The sequence below is a fragment of the Anas acuta genome, chromosome 4 (genome assembly GCF_963932015.1).
Source record: "Anas acuta chromosome 4, bAnaAcu1.1, whole genome shotgun sequence".
Taxonomy (NCBI): domain Eukaryota; kingdom Metazoa; phylum Chordata; class Aves; order Anseriformes; family Anatidae; genus Anas; species Anas acuta.
In genome coordinates this window covers 450,287-470,737 of record NC_088982.1, presented here as the reverse complement: position 1 = coordinate 470,737, position 20,451 = coordinate 450,287, and the positions used below count along the sequence as shown (strand labels likewise).

Below are 20,451 nucleotides of genomic sequence, written 5' to 3'. Positions count from 1 at the left end.
CGACCCCGCCCCGCCCCGCCGCGCGGAGGAAGTGACCGGGGGCGGCGGCGGCGGCGGCGGCGGCATGATGGGAGCCGTAGTCCCGCCGGCACCGGGCGCGGGGAGCACCGGGGGGCCGGGAGGCCCCGGCACCGGGCACGGCGGCACCAAGGGGGGCGGGAGAGAGGGGAAAGAGACGAGACGCGGGGGCACGGAGGGATCCCGGGGGTGGGCAGCGGCGCGGTGCGGACCCCGACCCCCTCCTGGGGACCCCCCCCCGCACCCCACACCGGCCCCGGGCAGCACCGGGCGAGCACGGCCAGAGCTGCACCGGGCTTGGGGGAGCCCCTCGGGGACAGCGGGACCGGGGCCGGGCTCAGCACACACCGGGTGTCCCCATCGGACACCCCCACGGGCACGGGGAGGATCCCACAGCCAGGGCAGGGGCTGCCCCCCCCCCCCCGGGGCGCTCCCACGGGACCCCCCCCCCCACGGGGAAGGGGACAGAGGCCCGGAGCCCGGCTCTGCCCCGCGGGCACTTTATTGCTGCTCAGCCCTCGGGGCTCTTGGCCATGCAGGGCAGGCCGGGCACACGCCAGCGCCGGGCCCCGCGCAGCCGCAGCGACAGCCACTGCTGCTGGCTGCCCACCAGGTACGACTCGGGGGGGGCGCGCGGCCGGCCGGGAGCCTCGGTGCTGGGGGAGGCCGGGGGGGGCCCCGCCGCAGCCCCCGGCACCTCCAGGGTCTCCAGGCTGTGCAGGCTGCTCGCACCCAGCTCCTGCGTGTGGGCACCGTTGTTGGAGCCTGGATGGGGAGAGGAGAGGGGGTCACAGGAGGGATGGGTCCTGCCCTGTGCCCCCCATCCTGAGCTCCCCGACACCGGGGGGGTGAGGAGCCTGAGCCAGGCACCACGGGAGCTGCAGGCTGGTGATGGGGGCTCCCATCCCCATCCCATCCCCATCCCCATCCCCATCCCATCCCCATCCCCATCCCATCCCCATCCCCATCCCCATCCCCATCCCATCCCATCCCCATCCCCTCCTTATCCCCATCCCCATCCCCATCCCATCCCATCCCCATCCCCATCCCCTCCTTATCCCCATCCCCATCCCCATCCCCATTCCCATTCCCTCCCCACCCCATCCCCACCCCATCCCATCCCCATCCCCTCCTTATTCCCATTCCCTCCCCACCCCATCCCATCCCCATCCCATCCCATCCCCATCCCCATCCCCATCCCCATCCCCATCCCCATCCCATCCCATCCCCATCCCCATCCCCACCCCATCCCATCCCCATCCCATCCCCATCCCCATCCCATCCCCATCCCCCTCCCATCCCCCTCCCATCCCCATCCCCATCCCCATCCCATCCCCATCCCCATCCCATCCCCATCCCCATCCCCTCCTTATTCCCATTCCCTCCCCACCCCATCCCATCCCCATCCCATCCCATCCCCATCCCCATCCCCACCCCATCCCCATCCCCATCCCCATCCCATCCCCATCCCCATCCCCTCCTTATTCCCATTCCCTCCCCACCCCATCCCATCCCCATCCCATCCCATCCCCATCCCATCCCCATCCCCATCCCATCCCATCCCCATCCCATCCCCATCCCATCCCCATCCCCTCCTTATTCCCATTCCCTCCCCACCCCATCCCATCCCCATCCCATCCCATCCCCATCCCCATCCCCCTCCCATCCCCATCCCCCTCCCATCCCCATCCCATCCCCATCCCCATCCCATCCCCATCCCCTCCTTATTCCCATTCCCTCCCCACCCCATCCCATCCCCATCCCATCCCCATCTGTCGTGGTTTAACCCGGCCGGCAGCTAAACACCACACAGCCGTTCGCTCACCCTCCCCCCTCCCTCTCTGGGACGGGGGAGAGAAATGGAAAGTGAAGCCCGTGAGTTGAGATAAAGACAGTTTAATAAGACAGGAAAATAATAATAACAAAATAATAATAAAAATAATAACAATAATAATACAATGGTGATAATAGGAAAGTAATAATAGTATGTACAAACAAGTGATGCACAATGCAATTGCTCACCACTCGCTGACCGATGCCCAGCCTAACCCCGAGCAGTCCGGTCCCCTCCCCCCGGCTAGCCACCCCTATATATTGTTTAGCATGACGTCAGATGGTATGGAATACCCCTTTGGCTAGTTTGGGTCACCTGTCCTGGGTCTGTCCCCTCCCAGCTCTTACTGCACCCCCAGCCTGCCCGTTGGCAGGACAGAGCAAAAGGCTGAGATGTCCTTGGCTTAGTATAAGCACTGCTCTGCAACAATTAAAGCATCGGGGTGTTATCAGCACTTTTCTCATCCTAAGCCAAAACACAGCATTCCACCAGCTACTAGGAAGAAAATTAATTCTGTGCTAACTGAAACCAGGACATCTATCCACCCCTTATTCCATACCATTTATGTCATGCTCAGGTTACACTCTTTTCCATACATTCTAATTAGTCACCTATAGTAATCATGGTAGTGATAACATACAGTATAATATACTATTTAACATGGTACAATTCAGTTCATGGGCTATTCTCACCCAGTATTAAATCTCCTTGAGGTACACACCGGACCTCTCCGTTCTTTTGCATCACCCACCAAGTGTATCCAGGTCCCTGAGCGAAAACAATTCCACGAATAGGTTTGCCTTTTCCTGAGGCAGGAGTAGCCCAGACTGTTTTACCCAGCATATTTTTTACATGCACTACAGGAACTTTATCCCCATCTACAGTACGTAACAGGTTTGATTGGGCAGGTCCAGCTCGGTTGGTAGATCCCCTAGTATTGACTAACCAGGTGGCCTTTGCTAAATGCGTATCCCAGTTTTTGAACGTCCCAGCGCCCATTGCTTTCAAGGTAGTCTTTAACAGGCCATTGTATCGTTCAACTTTCCCGGAGGCTGGTGCATGATAGGGGATGTGATACACCCATTCAATACCATGTTCTTTGGCCCAAGTGTCTATAAGGTTGTTTCGGAAGTGAGTCCCATTGTCTGATTCTATTCTTTCTGGGGTGCCATGTCGCCATAGGACTTGCTTTTCAAGGCCCAGGATGGTGTTCCGGGCGGTGGCATGAGGCACAGGATATGTTTCCAACCATCCGGTGGTTGCTTCCACCATTGTAAGTACGTGGCGCTTGCCATTGCGAGTTTGAGGGAGTGTGATGTAATCAATCTGCCAGGCCTCTCCATATTTATATTTCAGCCATCGTCCTCCATACCAAAGAGGCTTTGACCGTTTGGCTTGCTTGATTGCAGCACATGTTTCACAGTCATGAATAACCTGTGCTATAGCGTCCATGGTCAAGTCCACCCCTCGATCACGAGCCCATCTGTATGTTGCGTCTCTACCTTGATGGCCTGAGGTGTCATGGGCCCATCGGGCTATAAATAATTCACCTTTATGCTGCCAATCCAAGTCCACCTGAGCTACTTCAATCTTAGCAGCCTGATCCACCTGCTGGTTGTTTTGATGTTCTTCAGTAGCCCGATTCTTGGGCACATGAGCATCTACGTGGCGTACTTTCACAGCCAGGTTCTCTACCCGAGCAGCAATATCTTGCCACAATGCAGCAGCCCAGATGGGTTTGCCCCTACGCTGCCAGTTGTTTTGCTTCCATTGCTGTAACCATCCCCACAGGGCATTTGCTACCATCCATGAATCGGTGTAGAGATAGAGAACTGGCCATTTTTCTCGTTCAGCAATGTCTAAAGCCAGCTGAATGGCTTTCACTTCTGCAAACTGACTCGATTCACCTTCTCCCTCAGCAGCTTCTGCAACTCGTCGCGTAGGACTCCAGACAGCAGCCTTCCATCTCCGATGCTTCCCCACAATACGACAGGACCCATCAGTGAACAGGGCATATTTCTTTTCATTCTCTGGCAACTGGTTGTACAGTGGGGCTTCTTCAGCACGACCCACCTCCTCCTCTGATGATATTCCAAAGTATTTGCCTTCTGGCCAGTCCATGATCACTTCCAATATTCCTGGGCGACTGGGGTTTCCTATTCGAGCCCGCTGAGTAATCAGTGCAACCCACTTGCTCCATGTAGCATCAGTTGCATGATGCGTAGAGGGGACCCTTCCCTTGAACATCCAGCCTAGTACCGGCAATCGGGGTGCTAGGAGGAGCTGCGCTTCAGTACCGACCACCTCCGAAGCAGATCGAACTCCTTCATATGCTGCCAATATCTCCTTTTCAGTTGGAGTATAGCGGGCCTCAGATCCTCTGTATCCCCGACTCCAAAACCCCAGGGGCCGACCTCGAGTTTCCCCAGGTTCTTTCTGCCAGAGGCTCCAGGTGGGGCCGTTCTCCCCGGCTGCAGTGTAGAGCACATTCTTTACATCTGGTCCTGTTCGAACTGGCCCAAGGGCTACTGCATGGACTATTTCCTGCTTGATTTGTTCAAAGGCTTGTCGTTGTTCAGGGCCCCATTCAAACTCATTCTTCTTACGGGTTACTTGGTAGAGCGGGTTTACAATCAGACTGTAATTTGGGATGTGCATTCTCCAAAACCCCACAACACCTAGGAAAGTCTGTGTTTCTTTTTTGTTAGTTGGTGGAGACATAGCTGTTATTTTGTTGATCACATCCATTGGGATTTGACGACGTCCATCTTGCCATTTTATTCCTAAAAACTGGATCTCTCGTGCAGGTCCTTTGACTTTATTCTGTTTTATGGCAAAACCGGCTTTCAGAAGGATTTGGACTATTTTCTTCCCTTTCTCGAAAACTTCCTCTGCTGTGTCACCCCACACAATAATGTCATCGATGTACTGCAGGTGTTCAGGAGCTTCCCCCTGCTCTAGCGCAGACTGGATCAGCCCATGGCAAATGGTAGGGCTGTGTTTCCACCCCTGGGGCAGCCTATTCCAAGTATATTGGACTCCCCTCCAAGTGAAGGCAAATTGTGGCCTGCACTCTGCTGCTAGAGGGATGGAGAAAAATGCATTAGCGATATCAATTGTGGCGTACCACTTGGCTGCCCTCGATTCAAGTTCATACTGAAGTTCCAGCATGTCCGGCACTGCAGCACTCAGTGGTGGCGTGACTTCGTTCAGGCCACGATAGTCCACTGTTAGTCTCCACTCGCCATTAGACTTTCGCACTGGCCATATGGGGCTATTGAAAGGTGAATGGGTCTTACTGATCACTCCTTGGCTCTCCAATTGACGAATTAGCTTATGGATGGGAATCAGGGAGTCTCGGTTAGTGCGATATTGCCGCCGGTGCACAGTTGTGGTAGCGATTGGCACTTGCTGTTCTTCGACCCTCAGCAACCCCACAACAGAGGGGTCCTCTGAGAGACCAGGCAAGGTAGATAATTGTTTAATGCCCTCTGTCTCTAAGGCAGCTATACCAAAAGCCCACCGGAACCCTTTTGGGTCCTTGCAATATCCTCTTCTAAGATAGTCTATGCCAAGGATACATGGAGCATCCGGGCCAGTCACAATACGGTGCTTTTCCCACTCATTCCCAGTCAGACTCACTTCAGCCTCCAATACAGTCAACTGCTGAGATCCTCCTGTCACTCCACAAATATAGATGGGCTCTGGTCCTTTATAGCTCGATGGCATTATAGTACATTGTGCACCGGTGTCTACTAAAGCCTTATACTTCTGTGCGCGTGATGTGCCAGGCCATCGAATCCACACAGTCCAATAAACTCGATTGTCCCTTTCCTCCCCCTGGCTGGAGGCAGGGCCCCCCTAATCCTGGTCAGAATCTTCTTCGTTTCTGTGTTTGAAGGATTGTCTGCTGGAAGTTGGAGCAGCAAACTTTTCGGAGAATCCTTTTTTCCTGATTGTTTTCTTTTGCAACTCACGTACCCGTGCCTCTAGGGTTGCGGTAGATTTTCCATCCCATTTTCTCATGTCCTCTCCATGGTCTCGTAAGTAAAACCACAGGGTGGCACGGGGTGAGTACCCACCATATCGTCTTCCTTGTGTGGGTGAACGCCTACCCCTGACAGCTGAGACACTGCTTTGTGCAGGTGCAGAGGAGAATAATCTCTCTTCAAGTTGGTGAACCTTTTCAGAAAGTTTCTCCCAAGTGTTCTCTTTTGGTCGGTGGGCACTGGTTGGTTCAGGTTGGGGGGAAGATAGATTCTCTTTAAGTTGGTGGACCTCTTCAGACAGTTTCTCCACAGCTGAGACGCAGGCCTGTAAGGAAGAGGAGAGACTTTCTTCGTACTGCCGGAGTTGTTTAGCCGCTTCATCCACTGTGGGTTCCTCATCCTCTTTCCAGGCCATTACTGCCAATGAGCTGGCATATGATGATGGTGCACTCCGTACAAACTTCCGCCACATGGGTCGTGTACACTTGACTGCATCTGGATCTTTGGATGTTTGTGTCTGGTCTGGATCCTCATAAATCACTTCCCGTACGGCTAATTCCCTCAGGTACTGGATTCCCTTCTCCATAGTGGTCCACTTGCCTGGTACACATAAAATATCTTCCTTGAAGGGATACCTTTCCCTCACAGCTGAGAGGAGACGCCTCCAGAGGCTGGTGGGTCGTGCTCCATCTGCAATTGCTTTGTCAATGCCGGCGTCTCGAGCAAGGGATCCCAACCGTCTGGCTTCCCTGCCGTCTAATTCCACACAATTGGCTCCAGAGTCCCAGCACCGGAGCAGCCAGGTGACAAGCTGCTCACCTATACAGCGACCAAAATCTTTTCGCACATCTCGTAGCTCGCGCTCGTTTAGGCTTCGGGTAGTTACTGTTGCTCTTTCGGCATCCTCATCTTCCTCCTCCTGAATCCTTGATGGCCCAGCGTCGTCATCATCTTCGTCATCTCTATACTTAGTTTTGGCAGAAGCCTTACCTGGATTGGCAGAAGACTCTCTGCGTTCTAAACGACTTGAATTTCTGTACCATATTTTCACCTTCTCTACAGGGGCAGCTTGCACTGCTACTGCTCGTTTCTCTGACTTTGTTACAGGGTCTGCCACAGGGGTTGGAATACCCTCTGCAGGGGCAGCTTGCACTGCTACAGCTCGTTTCTCTGACCCCGTTACAGGGATTGGAATACCCTCTGCAGGATCAACTTGCACTGCTACAGCTCGTTTCTCTGACACGGCCACAGGAGCTGGAGCGGCTGCAGGAGCTGGAGCAGTTGCAGGAGCTGGGACTGGAGCAGCAGTAGGAGCTGGAGCTGGAGCGGCTGCAGGAGCTGGGACTGGAGCGGCTGCAGGAGCTGGAGCTGGAGCGGCTGCAGGAGCTGGAGCTGGAGCAGTTGCAGGAGCTGGAGCTGGGGCGGCTGCAGGAGCTGGAGCTGGAGCGGCTGCAGGAGCTGGAGCTGGAGCAGTTGCAGGAGCTGGAGCTGGGGCGACTGCAGGAGCTGGAGCTGGAGCGGCTGCAGGAGCTGGAACTGGAGCAGTTGCAGGAGCTGGAGCTGGAGCGGCTGCAGGAGCTGGGACTGGAGCGGCTGCAGGAGCTGGGACTGGAGTGGCTGCAGGAACCGGATCTGGAGCGGCTGCAGGAACTGGATCTGGAGCGGCTGCCGAGTCCACCGTAGGGGTCACAGTGGCCGTTGGATCTGTCACAGGGCTTGGAGTGGCCGCAGGGTCTGTCACTAAGTTGATAGCAGTATCAATGGCAGCTCGATAGGCATGAGCCAGGCCCCAGCACGTTACAATGATTTGTGTTACTTTAGAACTGCCAGAATCATGACACCTTTTTTTCAAGCATTCTGCCAGTTTTTGAGGATTTTGCCATTGTTCAGGGGTGAATTTCCAACACACTGGGGGTGCCAACTGCTCTAGATGCCTGCCCATATCCGCCCATACTCCCTGCCACCCACAACTATCCTGCCTCCGGGCACATCTCCGAAAGAGCTTCCCAAGTAGTTGTTTAACTTTAAGCAGAACCTGAAGTGCATTCATGAGGCAGAACAACAAGACTATGGTACTCTGAGTATTCCAGAAATATTCAATATCTTGGAGAGCTATTGTGACAAGCTCAGGGGATAAGAGGGTGGTGAAGGAGGAAGGCAGAGTGACCCAGGAGGATACAGGGGTGGTGAAGGAGAAAGGGAGAGTAAGCAAGTAAGGAAAAATATCCTCCCCTTTCCCCTCCACAGATTGACTCCCTAATGGAAAAAAACAATAGGTATAATTGCTAATAGTTTCCAAGATACAGTTTCCAAAGTACAGAGTCGACGATGTTACTGAATACAAATAACAAGTTAGAGTCATGACCACATATTTCATCGTCTCATAAGCCATTGCTACAACACACAGCACCATAATGATCTGAAACCAGGGCCCGGAGAGGATAAACAACACGACAGAGAGCAAATACGGAAAATAATGTACTATAATACTCAATTTGGAAAACAGGCGCAGCAGAGTTGAGATTAAAGCAATCAGCATCATGACAAGTGACTATTAAGCAGGTCTAATCCTTACACCAATTTTAGTTTAACACACTCTGGTCAGATCTGCCGTTATCTCAACCTTTCGGGCCCCACGTTGGGCGCCAAAAAGGCTGTCGTGGTTTAACCCGGCCGGCAGCTAAACACCACACAGCCGTTCGCTCACCCTCCCCCCTCCCTCTCTGGGACGGGGGAGAGAAATGGAAAGTGAAGCCCGTGAGTTGAGATAAAGACAGTTTAATAAGACAGGAAAATAATAATAACAAAATAATAATAAAAATAATAACAATAATAATACAATGGTGATAATAGGAAAGTAATAATAGTATGTACAAACAAGTGATGCACAATGCAATTGCTCACCACTCGCTGACCGATGCCCAGCCTAACCCCGAGCAGTCCGGTCCCCTCCCCCCGGCTAGCCACCCCTATATATTGTTTAGCATGACGTCAGATGGTATGGAATACCCCTTTGGCTAGTTTGGGTCACCTGTCCTGGGTCTGTCCCCTCCCAGCTCTTACTGCACCCCCAGCCTGCCCGTTGGCAGGACAGAGCAAAAGGCTGAGATGTCCTTGGCTTAGTATAAGCACTGCTCTGCAACAATTAAAGCATCGGGGTGTTATCAGCACTTTTCTCATCCTAAGCCAAAACACAGCATTCCACCAGCTACTAGGAAGAAAATTAATTCTGTGCTAACTGAAACCAGGACACCATCCCCTCCTTATTCCCATTCCCTCCCCACCCCATCCCATCCCCATCCCATCCCCATCCCCATCCCCCTCCCATCCCCATCCCATCCCCATCCCATCCCATCCCCGTCCCCGTCCCCACTCACAGCACTGGCGCAGGGAGGGCCAGGGCTGTGAGGCCAGGTATGCCTTGCCGCTGGGCTGCTGCAGCAGGCAGAGGATGGCGCTGTCCATCTGCTGGAAGACGCGCAGGGACAGCAGCGACTGCCGGGTCTCGGGTGCCAGCCCGTAGTGCTCCGACTGCACCAGGTCCCGCACCAGCGCGAAGTCCTGCTGCAGCTGCAGGGCGCCCTGCAGGCTGTGCACCACACCTCAGCCTGGGCGCCCCCGGCCACGGCCCCCGCCCAGCCCCTGCCCCGCCGCCCCCTCACCTGAACTTGATCTTCCGAGCCAGGATGTGATCCAGCCAGGCCTCCACGAAGGCCGTCGTCACCCGGGCCAGGGTGGGCACCTGGGAGTCGCGGGGCAGCAGCTGGGCCCCCTGCAGGACCTGGCCCAGCACCGTCTGCACCGCTGCCGCTGCGTAGTCGCTGGGGGAGCTGGGCAGCTCTGTGGGGACAGGGACCCGGTCAGCTCCGTGGCCCTACACGGGATGGGGGGGGGGGGGGGATCAGGGTGCCTGCCACCCACCGGCTCGGAGGCTGACCCGCCAGTGCTTGCCCAGCGGCATGGTCTGGTCAAAGATCTCGGCCGACATCCGCTTGCAGTCGGTGGAGAACATCCTCAGCACGTCCCCCGCGAATTGCTGGGGAGCAGAGCGAGGGGAGCTGGGGCTGTGCAGCCCAGCACCCTGCTGTGCCAAACCACCCCCCTCCCCGCTGCGGGACCTCTCTGACACACCGCACAGCTCGGTGCGTGGCGGCTGCTGGCACCCGGGGCTGTGGCACAGGAGCCGCTGGCAGTGCTCAGCCCTACCTGGATGCTGGCAGCCATGGAGCGGATCTGCTGGCACAGCCACAGCTCCTGGTGGCACCGGAGCCGCTGGTGGGGTGCGAGGTGCTGGAGGCTGTCCCCGGGCTCCGGGAAGGCTGCACCCACCAGCAGCACCAGCGCGTCCGTCTCAGCCTTCAGCAGCTGCAGGTGGAAGAGGGAAGAGTGACCCAAATCCTGCCCCCAGCCCTGCAGTGGGGCTGAGCCCCCTGTGCCCCCACCCCGGCCCTGCCCTCACCTGCAGGTCTCCCTGGGTGACGAGCAAGAACTGGTGGAGGGACCAGGACGCCAGGAACTGGAAGGCTTTGCCCATCAGCCAGGAGCAGGAGGCCTGCACCGTGGCCAGGCACCGGCCCAGCAGCTGCAGGCGCAGGCAGGGCGAGCCGGGGGGGCTGCCTGGGGGCAGACAGAGCGGTGGGGACGTTGTGGTGGCTGCGGTGACACCGCACCTAGCAGGAGCTCGGCACAGCAGGGCCAGCAGAGGGACTGTCCCTGTCCCCAGGCCACAAGGTGCCACTCACCCTCCGGTGTGGGCGGCAGGTGCCGCAGGGCGAAGGCCAGGGCTGGGTAGAGCTGCTGCAGGAGCCGGGCGGTGCCGCTCTGCGCCGCTCCCCCCGACGGCCCCGGCACCGCTGAGCACCGGTCACACAGCCCCGAGCCCAGCGCCCGGCTGAAATCTGCGAGGGGGACACGGGGTGAGCGGTGCTGGGCACCAGGCAGGGCCCCCCCAGCCACCCCGCAGCCCGTACCTCGCTCCCAGGTGCGCAGGACTCCCTGGCACAGCAGGCACAGGCAGAGCCGCTCCAGCTCCTCCTGGCACTCCGGGGGGACGCAGGCTGCAGGGGGACAGCGCTGAGGGACGCCCTGCAGGACTCTGAGCCCCCGGTGCAGGGCTGGGGGTCTCCCGGAGGCGGCCACTCCGCAGGGACCCTGGGTGAGTGCCTGGTGCAGCTCCCGCGTGCTGCCGGGGGTCCATCCTGCCCCGAGGTCCAGCAGCTCCAGGCGCAGGCCCAGCGCGGCGCTGGTGGCGTCCCAGAAGAGGGGGAGGTACCGGGCGTACAGGGCCTCGGCCGCTGCCGCGTGGGACGCGTCCAGCCAGCGCACCGACTTCCAGCCCGGGGAGCCCGGCTGCGGGGCTGTGCATGGGGGCAGGGGGCTCCCCGCCTCGCTGAGCACGTGGCGCCAGAGGCTGTCAGCGGAGGCCACCAGCACCTCCAGGATGGGGCCAACGAGCTCCTTGTCCTCCACGCACAGCGCCCGCAGCTCCTCGGGGAGGTTCCGCAGCACTCCCCGGCCCAAAGGCCCCACGTCCTGCGCCGTGACGGGGCAACCAGCCGGAGGCCAAAGCGTGGCACCCCCCGCCCCGTGCTGCAGGAGCTGCCCGAGCCGCTTGGCCGCCAGCCGGCCGCGCTCAGCCGCCAGCAGCGCCAGCACCCGGTGCAGGGGGAAGGCGCGGGGCAGCCCCTTTGCCGCGCAGCCCGGGACGGAGCCCAGCTCGGGGTCCAGGTCTCCCAGCACGCGGTTGTAGATCTCCAGCCCTTGGAAGAGGTCAGCGAGCAGCGCCGGGGGGGCACCCGGGGGTGCGACCCTCGCCAAGCCCCGCAGCTCCTCCTCGACCCGCGCCTCCAGCAGCCGTGCTGCCTGCAGCGCCAGCAGCCCCAGCGCCCTCCGCATGTGCGCCACCGCCTCGTGGCGCCGCAGCAGCAGCGGCCGCAGCCCGGCCTCGCCGCGCATCCGCCGCTGCAGCGCGCTCCAGTGCCCGGCGTGCGCCCGCAGCTCCTCGCACAGCCCCCGCAGCGGCCGGGCTGACCCTGCCAGCAGCCGTCGGAGGAAGGCGGAGGCGGCGTGCAGGCGGCGGCAGTACTCGCGGGCCAGGCGCAGGAGGTGTCGGTGCTGCAGCAGCGCCTGCAGGGTGGCGCCGCGCTCAGCCACGCGCGGGTGCAGCGGGTGGAAGGAGAAGGCGTCGGCGGGCTCGTGCCGCACGTGGCCGCGGAAGGTCTCGGTGCGGGGGTCCTCCCAGGCGCGGAAGGCGCGGCGCAGCCCCGCCAGGCTCCGCTCCAGCCCCGCCAGCTCCTCGGGGCGCTCCTCCGCGGCTTCGTCCGGGCCGTGCGGGGGGGGGGGGCAGCAGGCGCCGCAGCCCGGGCCCCACGCAGCTCCGCAGCATGGCCTCCGCCTTGCGCAGCGAGCGGGCCAGGCCGGCCCGGGAACCGCCGCCTGCGGGGACGGGACCGGGACCGGCACCGGGGTTGGCACCGGGAGCGGTACCGGGAGCGGCACCGAACCGGGCGCGAGGCGGGGAGGACGCGGGGCGGCGGCGCTCACCTGGCTCCGCGGGCGGGGCGGGCAGTGGCGGCAGCAGCGGCGGCAGCGCGGGCAGGGCCGGCGGGGGGGGCACCGGGACGGGCACCGGGAGCGGCGCGGGGCGGGCCGCGGGCGGCAGCTGCGGGCGGGGGGCGCTCAGCAGGGGGCGGGGCCTCCGGCGCGCGCCCCGCCCCCCCGCCCCTCCCGCCGCCAATCGGCGCCCGCCGAGCCGGGAAGCCACGCCCCCTCCCGGGCCGGGGCCACGTGACGCCCCGCGGGCGGGCGCCGTTGCCAAGGAGACGCCGAAAGCGGGGCCGGGCCCGGGGCCGCCGCCAGGCCGCGACCTCAGGGCCGGGCCGGGCCGCAGCACGGAGCCGCCTCCCCCCCCGGCAGCTTGGGCCCGGCCCCGGCACGGCCCTGCCCCAGAGCCCCCCCCAGCCCGCCCGGCCGTTCCCCAACTGACGCCCCCGCAGCCGGGGCCGGGCGCCATGGGCAGAGCTGCGCGCCCCGGCCCGGCCCCGGCCCGGCCGCCCGGTCCCCGCGGGGCCTCACCTGCCCGCAGCTCCTCCCGGGCCGTCCGTCCTGCATGCTGGGCACGGCTCCGGGCACGGCTCCGGGCACGGGCGGCCGCCGCCGGCAGGAAATGAGCTTAGCGCCCCTGAGCCCCGCTAATCCGGGCAGGGCAGCGGGCAGGGACAGCCGGCACACAGCGCCCGGCCCCGCCTACCCGCAGGGCCGCAGGGGGGCACGGCGGTGTCCCGGGAGAGGCGGCGGCGCCCACGGTGCGACCCCCGGGGGCCGCGGGACCCCCCGGAGATCCCCCCCCCCCCCCCAGGGCCGGGAGCTGTCGCTTGAGCCCTGCGGGCCGCCGTCCTGCCCGCACCCGACATGGCGGCCCCGGCCTCACGCCCCGCCCGCGCCCCGCTTCCGGCCCGCGCCCAGCGGGAGCTTCCGCGGTCCGGCGGCGGGCACCGGGAGCGGCGGGGCCGGGCCGGGCCGGGCCATGCGGGGCGCGGGCGGGACGGGGCCCGGGGCCCCCCTCGTCGCCTGCCCCTGGGGCTGCGTGCTCGGTGCCGGCGGCTGGAGCGGCGGTACGGGGCTGGGGGGGGCGCGGGGCGGGGAGGGGCAGGGCCGGGCCGGGTCCGCCCCCCCCCTCCCGTCCCCGCCGCGTTTCGGTTTCGGTTCCGCCGCCGGCTGAGCGCTGCCCCCCCCCCCCGCAGTGCCCCCGTGCCCCCTGCACTTCCTGCGCGGTGCCGCCGAGGCTGAGAGGAGGATGCGGCAGGTGCAGGTATGGGGGGGGTCGGGGGGGGGCACCGGGAGCCCCGGGGCAGCGCCCCCGGTGTGTGCGGGGCGGCCGCGGCACCTCCCGTCCCGCCCGCAGGCTGCCTGCCCCCCGCTGCACCGCACGGCGCCGGGACGAGGCCCCGCGGAGACGCTGCCAGGTGAGGGCGGGGGGGGCTCAGCCCCTGGGACCCCAGGGGTGGGGGGGGGCTGGGAGCGTCCCGGGGCTCGGCCGCCCCCCGGTCTGTCCCGGCGGTGCCCGGCGAACCCCGGCACCGGGGCAGCGGCTGCCAACCCCCGCCAGACACGGGGGAGGACCCGTCCCGTCCCCTCCCCTCCCGTCCCGTCCCGTTTCGGGGCTGGGTTCCCCCCCCCCGCAGTGCCTCTCCCGTTATCGGAGCCTGGCCTTCAGCAGCCGGCAGCTCCCCCGCCCGCGGGGCCGTTTGCTGCTGCTTCGGTACCGGGAGGGGGGGGGAGAAGGAGGCGGGATGGGGCCGCTCATACCGGGGCTGCGGGGGGCACGGCCGCGGGGAGCTGTGGGCAGCCCCTCGCCCTGCACAGGCCAGGGCCTCTCCTGCCCCAGCCAGCCGGAGTCCAGCGAGGAGGAGGAGGAGGAGGAGGAGGAGGAGGAGGATGAGGAGTGGATGGGCTGCGCCCGGGGCTACGGCAGCCCGGCCTTCCACCTGCATGGCACCAACAACCCCGTCCTGCACGGGGGGCCGCTCCCTGCGTACCCCCCCGTTCCCAACTTTCTGAACCTGGGCGTGCACGGCCTGAACCCGTCCTGGAGGCACCAGGTCACGGCGGAGGTGAGTGCCCTCGGCCACACGCGCTGCTCCCCCTCCCCGAGGTGCCCCCGCTGCCAGTGTGACCCGTCCCTGCCATGCCGTGCCCGCTGGTCCCTTTGCCTCCTGGCTGCAGCAAGGCTCAGCTCTCGCAGCCGCTCCTGCGATCCCCGCGTTGGCTCCGGCTCTGCCCGGCTGCCCCAATGGCCCCTTTTGGGGCTTTTTGCTCCTGTGTGAGCTGCAGCTGCTGCAGCTTCCTGCCTGCAATCCCCTCCCGAATACATGGCTCCCCCCACCAAATCCCTGCAGCTCCACGATGTCCCCGTCAGCCCTGCAGCAGCTCCCACCACGAATGGGGGCAGCCTAGGCGCCGCTGCCTGCACCTCCCAGCCCTGTCCTGGCTGGGGCGCGGTGTCGGGGGCTCACATTTGGTCACTGACACCCCCCTGCCCCCAGGAAGCAGAGAAGAACGCAAAGGAGCTGGTGGCAGAGGAGGAGCGAATAAAGAAGAAAGCGGAGAAAAAGAAATTGAAGAAGAAGGTGGGTGTGTGCCGCTGCGGGGTTCTCACGGCCTGCCCGGATCAAGGTCTCTGCCGCCTGAGCCCTGCTGATAGCCCCGGGGGGAGGCGTCTCCCAGAGGCTGGCTCTTGTTTACACTCCTTGCCCGCAGCACCCTGTGCAGAGCTGTGCCACAGGTCAGCTCTGGGCTTGTGCCGCTTTGGGCTGCTGCCAACTCGTGGCTTTATCTCTGCTCTTCAGAAGCAGAAGGACAGGAAGAAGCAGGAAAAGTTAAAACAAGAGCTAAAAAGCAAGCAGGAGGCTGAGTCGGTGAGCGGCCGCGCACCTTTCTGTCCCCCTAGGCAGCCTCATTCCCTGCTCATCCTGGGCTGTGGTGCTGGGCTCTCCGGCAGCCTCCGTGCGGCGCCTCCGAGGGCTCCCACAGACCTCGGGGTGTGCAGAGCTGGGGCTGCGAGAGCTGCCGGGGGCACAGCCCTGCCTGCAGCTGCCCCCCCGCTCCCCTTCTCTCTCTGCAGAACGCCTCGTCTCTGAACGGCGCTGCTCCCGGCGAGGCTGGTGGTGCTGAGGAGGAGAAGGGCTGCTCAGCCCCCAGCCCCTCTCAGAGCCTCGGGGATGATGCGGAGGAGGGAGCGGGGGCCCAGGGTGGTGGCGTGGAGGTGGCAGAGGTGAGGTGCTGCGGCCGTGGGCTGTGCTGCCTGCCAGCCGGGGTCAGCCCCGCACGGTGCCTGCTGCCCTCCCTGACTGCTGCCTGCCGTGCACGGCCCTGACCCCTCTTATCTTCTAGGACGAGCTGGATTTGAGCTGCACCTTTGTCTTCAAAGCTCGGCAGAAAGCTGGTGTGAAGCTGCAAGTGCCTGAGAAGGAGAAACCGACCCAACCCAGTGCTGTAGAGCCCGACAAGGGGCCGCAGGAGACAGTGAGTTGGGTCCCGCTCCCCCAGAGGGGCCGTGCAGGCAGGAGCACACTGCCAGGGGGCTGGGGCAACTCTGCAGGACCCCTGCCCACGAGGGTCCCCTGGGCAGTTCCTGGGAAGGGAGGGGAGCCAGGGCGGCCGTGGGCAGTGGTGCTGCTGCTGCTGGTCCCAGGGCTGGGCACCGGCGTTCCTGGTGCTCGGGGGGCGTCCAGAGCTCTTTTGGGCTGGGGCCTCCTGAGCACCCTGACGGCAGCTGCAGGAACCTGGTAACGGACATGTGGGAGCCGTGAGTACCCTCGGCACTGACTCGCCCTGGCCTCTCTTCACAGCCTGCGGCTGGCCCAGCTCCTGAATTAGAGCTGGGACCGTGCGTGGGCAGAGGGAGCCCCCAGTCGCCAAGGGACTGGCGCAGCACATGGGTCCCAGGCCTGTGCTGTCTGCCTGGGTGGTGGCAGGGACAGTGCCCACCCTGGTGCTGTAGGCTGGGAGCCATGGCAGCTCCTCCCCAGCCTCTCCCAGCTCTCTGGAGCTGGCTGTGTTGTGCTGGCGGGGGTGTGGGTGCCCCCATCCTCTGCCCAGCCCCACGAGCTGGGGCACAGCAGGGACAGGCAGCTCTCCTGGGCCGTCTGCCTCAGCCCCCGTGCTGGGGCAGGAGCCCTCACCCCCACTGCCGTGCTTGGCTGCCCCACAGGCACCTGAGCCCCCGCTGCCGTGCTTGGCTGCCCCCCAAGCGCCTGAGCCTGTGCCCCTGGACACAAGCGTGGTGGAGCAGAGCATGATGCTTGCAGGTCAGTGCCTCGGGCTGCCCCGGACAGCGAGAGCCAGAGGGTGGGCACGTGGCAGCTCTGCCCTGCTTTGTCCGGGCTCTGCGGGCAGCTTTGCCCCAGGAGGGTTGCTCTGGGTGTGCACCCTCGTGCTTCTCACTGGCTGTGGGTCTGCGTGGCACCGGGCTGTCTCGAGGCTCCTTTCCCACGTGATGGGGTGAAGGCGAAGCCGCTGCCACCTCCCCTCTGCAGCCCTGCCTGTCCCCAGCAGACACACGTGTCCCCGCCGCGTGCCGGGACACCGCTCTGCTCCCCCCGCTGGGCTACCCGGCTCCCTCGAGGGTTGGCAGCGGGTGATGCTCTCCCTGCAGGCCACGGCAACGAGGCCGCCCAGAAGGGCTACTACGAGGAGGCAGTGCGGGCCTTCACCGAGGCCATGAGGCTGAACCCCAGGGAGCACCGGTGAGCACGGGGCTGGGCGCTGCGGGGGCACTGAGCTCCGGGTCCCAGCTGGCGTGCCCAGAGCCTGCAGCCACGGCCCTGCTCTGCCCCCAGGCTCTTCGGGAACCGCTCGTACTGCTACGAGAAGCTCCAGCAATACGAGGAGGCCCTCAGGGATGCGCAGATGTCCCTCAGCCTCCAGCCCAACTGGCCCAAAGGCTTCTTCCGCAAGGGCAAAGCCCTGCGGGGGCTGAAGGTACCAGGGCGGGCAGGGGGCTGCAGGTGCTTGGCAGAGCCCTGCAGGGAGGTGGTGGCAGCGTGTCCCTGCAGACAGGAGCTCAGCCCCTCTCCCCACTTGGTCCCAGCGCTACGCCGAGGCCGTTAGGACCTTTGAGGAGCTGCTGCGGCTGGATGGGGCCCACCCTGACGCGGCCGCCCAGCTGCAGGCCTGCCGGGTGCTGCTGCAGGTGAGCCCTGGCCCTGCCCTGCTGCTGGCCCCAGCACCCCCCCGCGGTGCTGACCCCTCTCCCCTCCGCAGCAGAGCAGCGCCCACACAGCTGGCGGCCCCGGGGGCGTCCCCGTGCTGTCCCTGCTGGAAGATGGGGAGCCACCCCTGCCCGGTAAGGGGCTCTGCTCCAGCAGCAGTTCTGCCTCGGGGATGGTGCTGGGGGGGCCCTGGGTGTGGTGGAGGTGGATGGGAATGGGGGCTGCAGGGGCTGGGCTGGCCCCCAGCCCTCAGTGTGCTGAGCCCCAGGTGCTTCTCGCCAGAGGAGTGGGTGAACGGGAGCTGTAGCGACACCGACATGAGTGGCTTTGTGACCGTGGGGAAATCGAGGAGCCACTCGAAAAGCCGGGCCAGGGCCACAGCTGCAGCGAGCACCAAGCAGCAGCAGCAGCAGCAGCAGCTGCCTCCGCATCATCCTGCCAGGTAGGGCCGAGGGGCTGGGGAGGGAGATGGGGCTGGCGGGGACTGCAGCCTGGGACCCCAGGGAAGGTGCCCGGCGCTTACTGGGGGCAGCGGGAGGGCCGGGTGAAGCATGGTGCTGCCACGGAGCTGGGGTGCTGGGGAGCCCTCCAGGTGTGGGCAGGGGGGAGGCGGTGCTGGTGATGGTGGTGCGGTTTGGCAGGGACTGCTACCCGCTGTGGGTTGGGAACATCACCTCCAGGATCACTGAGAAGGTGCTGCGGGACTGCTTCAGCCGGTGAGCGTTTCTCCCCGCGCCTGCCCTGCTCCGTGTCACCATCCCGGGGCCAGGACCCTGCCCCCACGGTGCCCCGCCAGCCCCCTGCCCGCCCTGTCCTGTGGGACCGACTCACTTGGGCCCCTGCTCCCCGTGCTCCTGCCCTGTGGGAGCGAGCCCTGCGCTGGCACATCCCGGCCCCATCCCTGCTGTGTTTTGCCTTCCCTGTGGGGAGCGTTGGTGGGGGCTGTCCGTGGGGTGGGCTCCTGAGACTCCACCACGCAGGTTTGGGAAGATCCAGTCCATCCGGATGCTCCCAGGCAAGCGCTGTGCCTTCATCAACTTCAAGCAGAAGGCAGCGGCAGAGGCAGCCTACGAGGACATGCTGGTGAGCACCGGGCTGGGGGGACCCACGGCCCCTCCTGGGCCCTGCGCCCACCGGGGCTGCAGCAGCACCGATGTCTCTCCCTCGCCAGGACGCTGACCTGGAGGGAAGCAGGCTGGTGCTGCAGCTCAAGCACCCCTCCCATGCCACGCCGAGCCCCTGGCAGCGCCCCTAGGCCTGCTGCGAAGGGGGTGCCCTCCCCGGGGGGCTCCTGTAGCCAGCAAACCTCGACAGCTCACGGGGAGCAGAGCCAGGCCCCCTGTGGGGGGACGCTGCCCCCCTGTACACTGGGACCCCATCCAGGGGCTGGCCCCACCGGACTGCAGCCCCAGCACCACCCCGCTCCGCAGCGCCCGGCCTCGTGCCCCGGGGAGCCAGCAGGAGCACGGACCCCTCCCGGCAGGGCTGTGGCCACGGGGCTGTGACCTCTTGGGATGTTTTCCCCCAGGAGCCGAGGAGTGAGCACAGCTGGGTTTGGGCGCTCCCTGCTCTGGTTTCAGCCCCAGCCTGGTGCTTCGTGCCCCCCATCCTGCAGCAGCAGCTCCTGGCTGAGTGCTCGGAGCTGGTCCCCAGCCCTGGGAGGAGCCGGGGGCACCCTGCAGGGTGAGTTCCCCGGGCCTCAGCGGGCTGGGGGGGCCCTGCCCACCCCCTCTCTCCCTCTGCAGCAGCAGCCCCGGCCCCTGTCCTGGTGCTGCCGTGTGCTGGTCTTGTTCCCAGCCCAGGGCCCTACCTCCTGCCACACGGCGTGACTGTGCCTTGGGGGCTTGCCCCCCCCGCCCTGTGGGCTCTGGGGCCCAGGGCCCGTGCTGCCCCGGGGGCTGCCCACGGAGCTCCCTGTGCCCAGGGGCCCTGCACGCAGCAGGGCTGGGCCCTACCCCACAGCAGCTGACGCTGCCTTCAGGGATTTGTACCTGCTTTGGGTTTCTTAATAAAACCAAGAGCCAGACGTGTGCCTGTGCCGCTCCTTCTCCTGCCCTGCTGCCTGTCCCTGGCACCCCATCAGCCCCCCCTGCACATCAGTGCAAAGCTGCTCCCCCCAAACCGGGCTGTGGGTCTGTGTCCCCCCCCCGGGGCACTGCCACTGTCACACCTCACCCCCCCCCCCCAGCTCCTGCCCCTGCTTTCCTCCAGCTCCTGCCCCGTCGCCTGCCACGGCCTCGCTCCATGCTGCGGCGCAGCCCCCCCTGTGCAGCCCCCCTCTGTGACTCTGGGGAAACCCAACACGGGGGCGGGGGGCGCCGCGTTCCCAGGCAGGGCACGGTGGATGTGTTTTGTCTCTCAGTCCCTTCAGGCCCTGGCAGCGATTGATGGCCTGGGACTCGCGCGCGGCCTTTGAAGCGTTCGGGGCTGCTGCTGAGCTCCATTAAAGCTCACTTTGCAGCAGCACCCGCGGCACACAGGGAGGCTGGTTTCCCAGCGAACATCTGTGGGTTTTTAGCGGGATTATCTCTAATGGAGCTGCCCTTTGAGGCATCTGAGGGTTTCATGTGATTTACAGAGGCGAGCTGTGCTCGGTGGCTTTTGCATGGGAGAGGAGTGAGTGTTGGGCGGGCTCCCAGCCGGGCGCTGCCGCAGCTCCTGCCCACCCAGCCCTCGCCACGGGGTGCTGGCTCACCACACTGGGGTCAAGGGGCCCTTCACTGCTCACCGAGCTGGGGTGAGTGGCTCTGGTGCACAGCTCCACATCCTCTGTGGCCCAGCACCCACAGGGCTGCTGCTTTGGTCACTGCCTCCCTGAGTCTTGCTGCCCCACCACTGTAGCTGCCCCCTGGCTGTGCTGCAGGGGCTGTGTGGGCACTCCTGGTCCTGTGTGGGTGCT

The 20,451-nt window shown here is 64.1% G+C and overlaps 2 protein-coding genes across 4 annotated transcripts; one reads left to right on the top strand and one right to left on the bottom strand.

Annotated features, from left to right (window-relative positions):
* Positions 1-476: 476 nt before the first annotated feature.
* On the bottom strand, positions 477-13,309 carry CCDC142 (coiled-coil domain containing 142). Its single transcript, XM_068679387.1, is given in 11 exon segments — positions 477-783; positions 9,219-9,430; positions 9,504-9,681; positions 9,763-9,877; positions 10,048-10,212; positions 10,307-10,458; positions 10,584-10,739; positions 10,812-12,160; positions 12,162-12,276; positions 12,385-12,502; positions 12,916-13,309. Coding segments are annotated over 11 exon segments (2,850 nt in total). The 5' UTR covers positions 12,952-13,309; the 3' UTR covers positions 477-529.
* A 10-nt stretch (positions 13,310-13,319) lies between these two features.
* TTC31 (tetratricopeptide repeat domain 31) lies at positions 13,320-19,578 on the top strand. 3 transcript variants are annotated; one of them, XM_068679411.1, is made up of 17 exons: positions 13,320-13,454; positions 13,584-13,651; positions 13,745-13,805; positions 14,206-14,453; positions 14,886-14,969; positions 15,189-15,257; positions 15,464-15,613; positions 15,733-15,864; positions 16,553-16,649; positions 16,997-17,087; positions 17,181-17,322; positions 17,432-17,533; positions 17,608-17,686; positions 17,835-17,994; positions 18,194-18,268; positions 18,533-18,635; positions 18,724-19,578. In XM_068679411.1, exons 1-17 carry the CDS (start codon positions 13,367-13,369, stop codon positions 18,805-18,807), a joined length of 1,833 nt encoding a protein of 610 aa, XP_068535512.1. In that variant the 5' UTR covers positions 13,320-13,366; the 3' UTR covers positions 18,808-19,578. The 3 variants fall into 3 exon arrangements, with proteins under 3 accessions (XP_068535512.1, XP_068535511.1, XP_068535513.1); XM_068679410.1 differs by having other exon boundaries at positions 17,605-17,686; XM_068679412.1 differs by lacking the exon at positions 13,320-13,454 and having other exon boundaries at positions 13,614-13,651; positions 14,228-14,453; positions 17,605-17,686.
* The last annotated feature ends 873 nt before the right edge of the window (positions 19,579-20,451 follow it).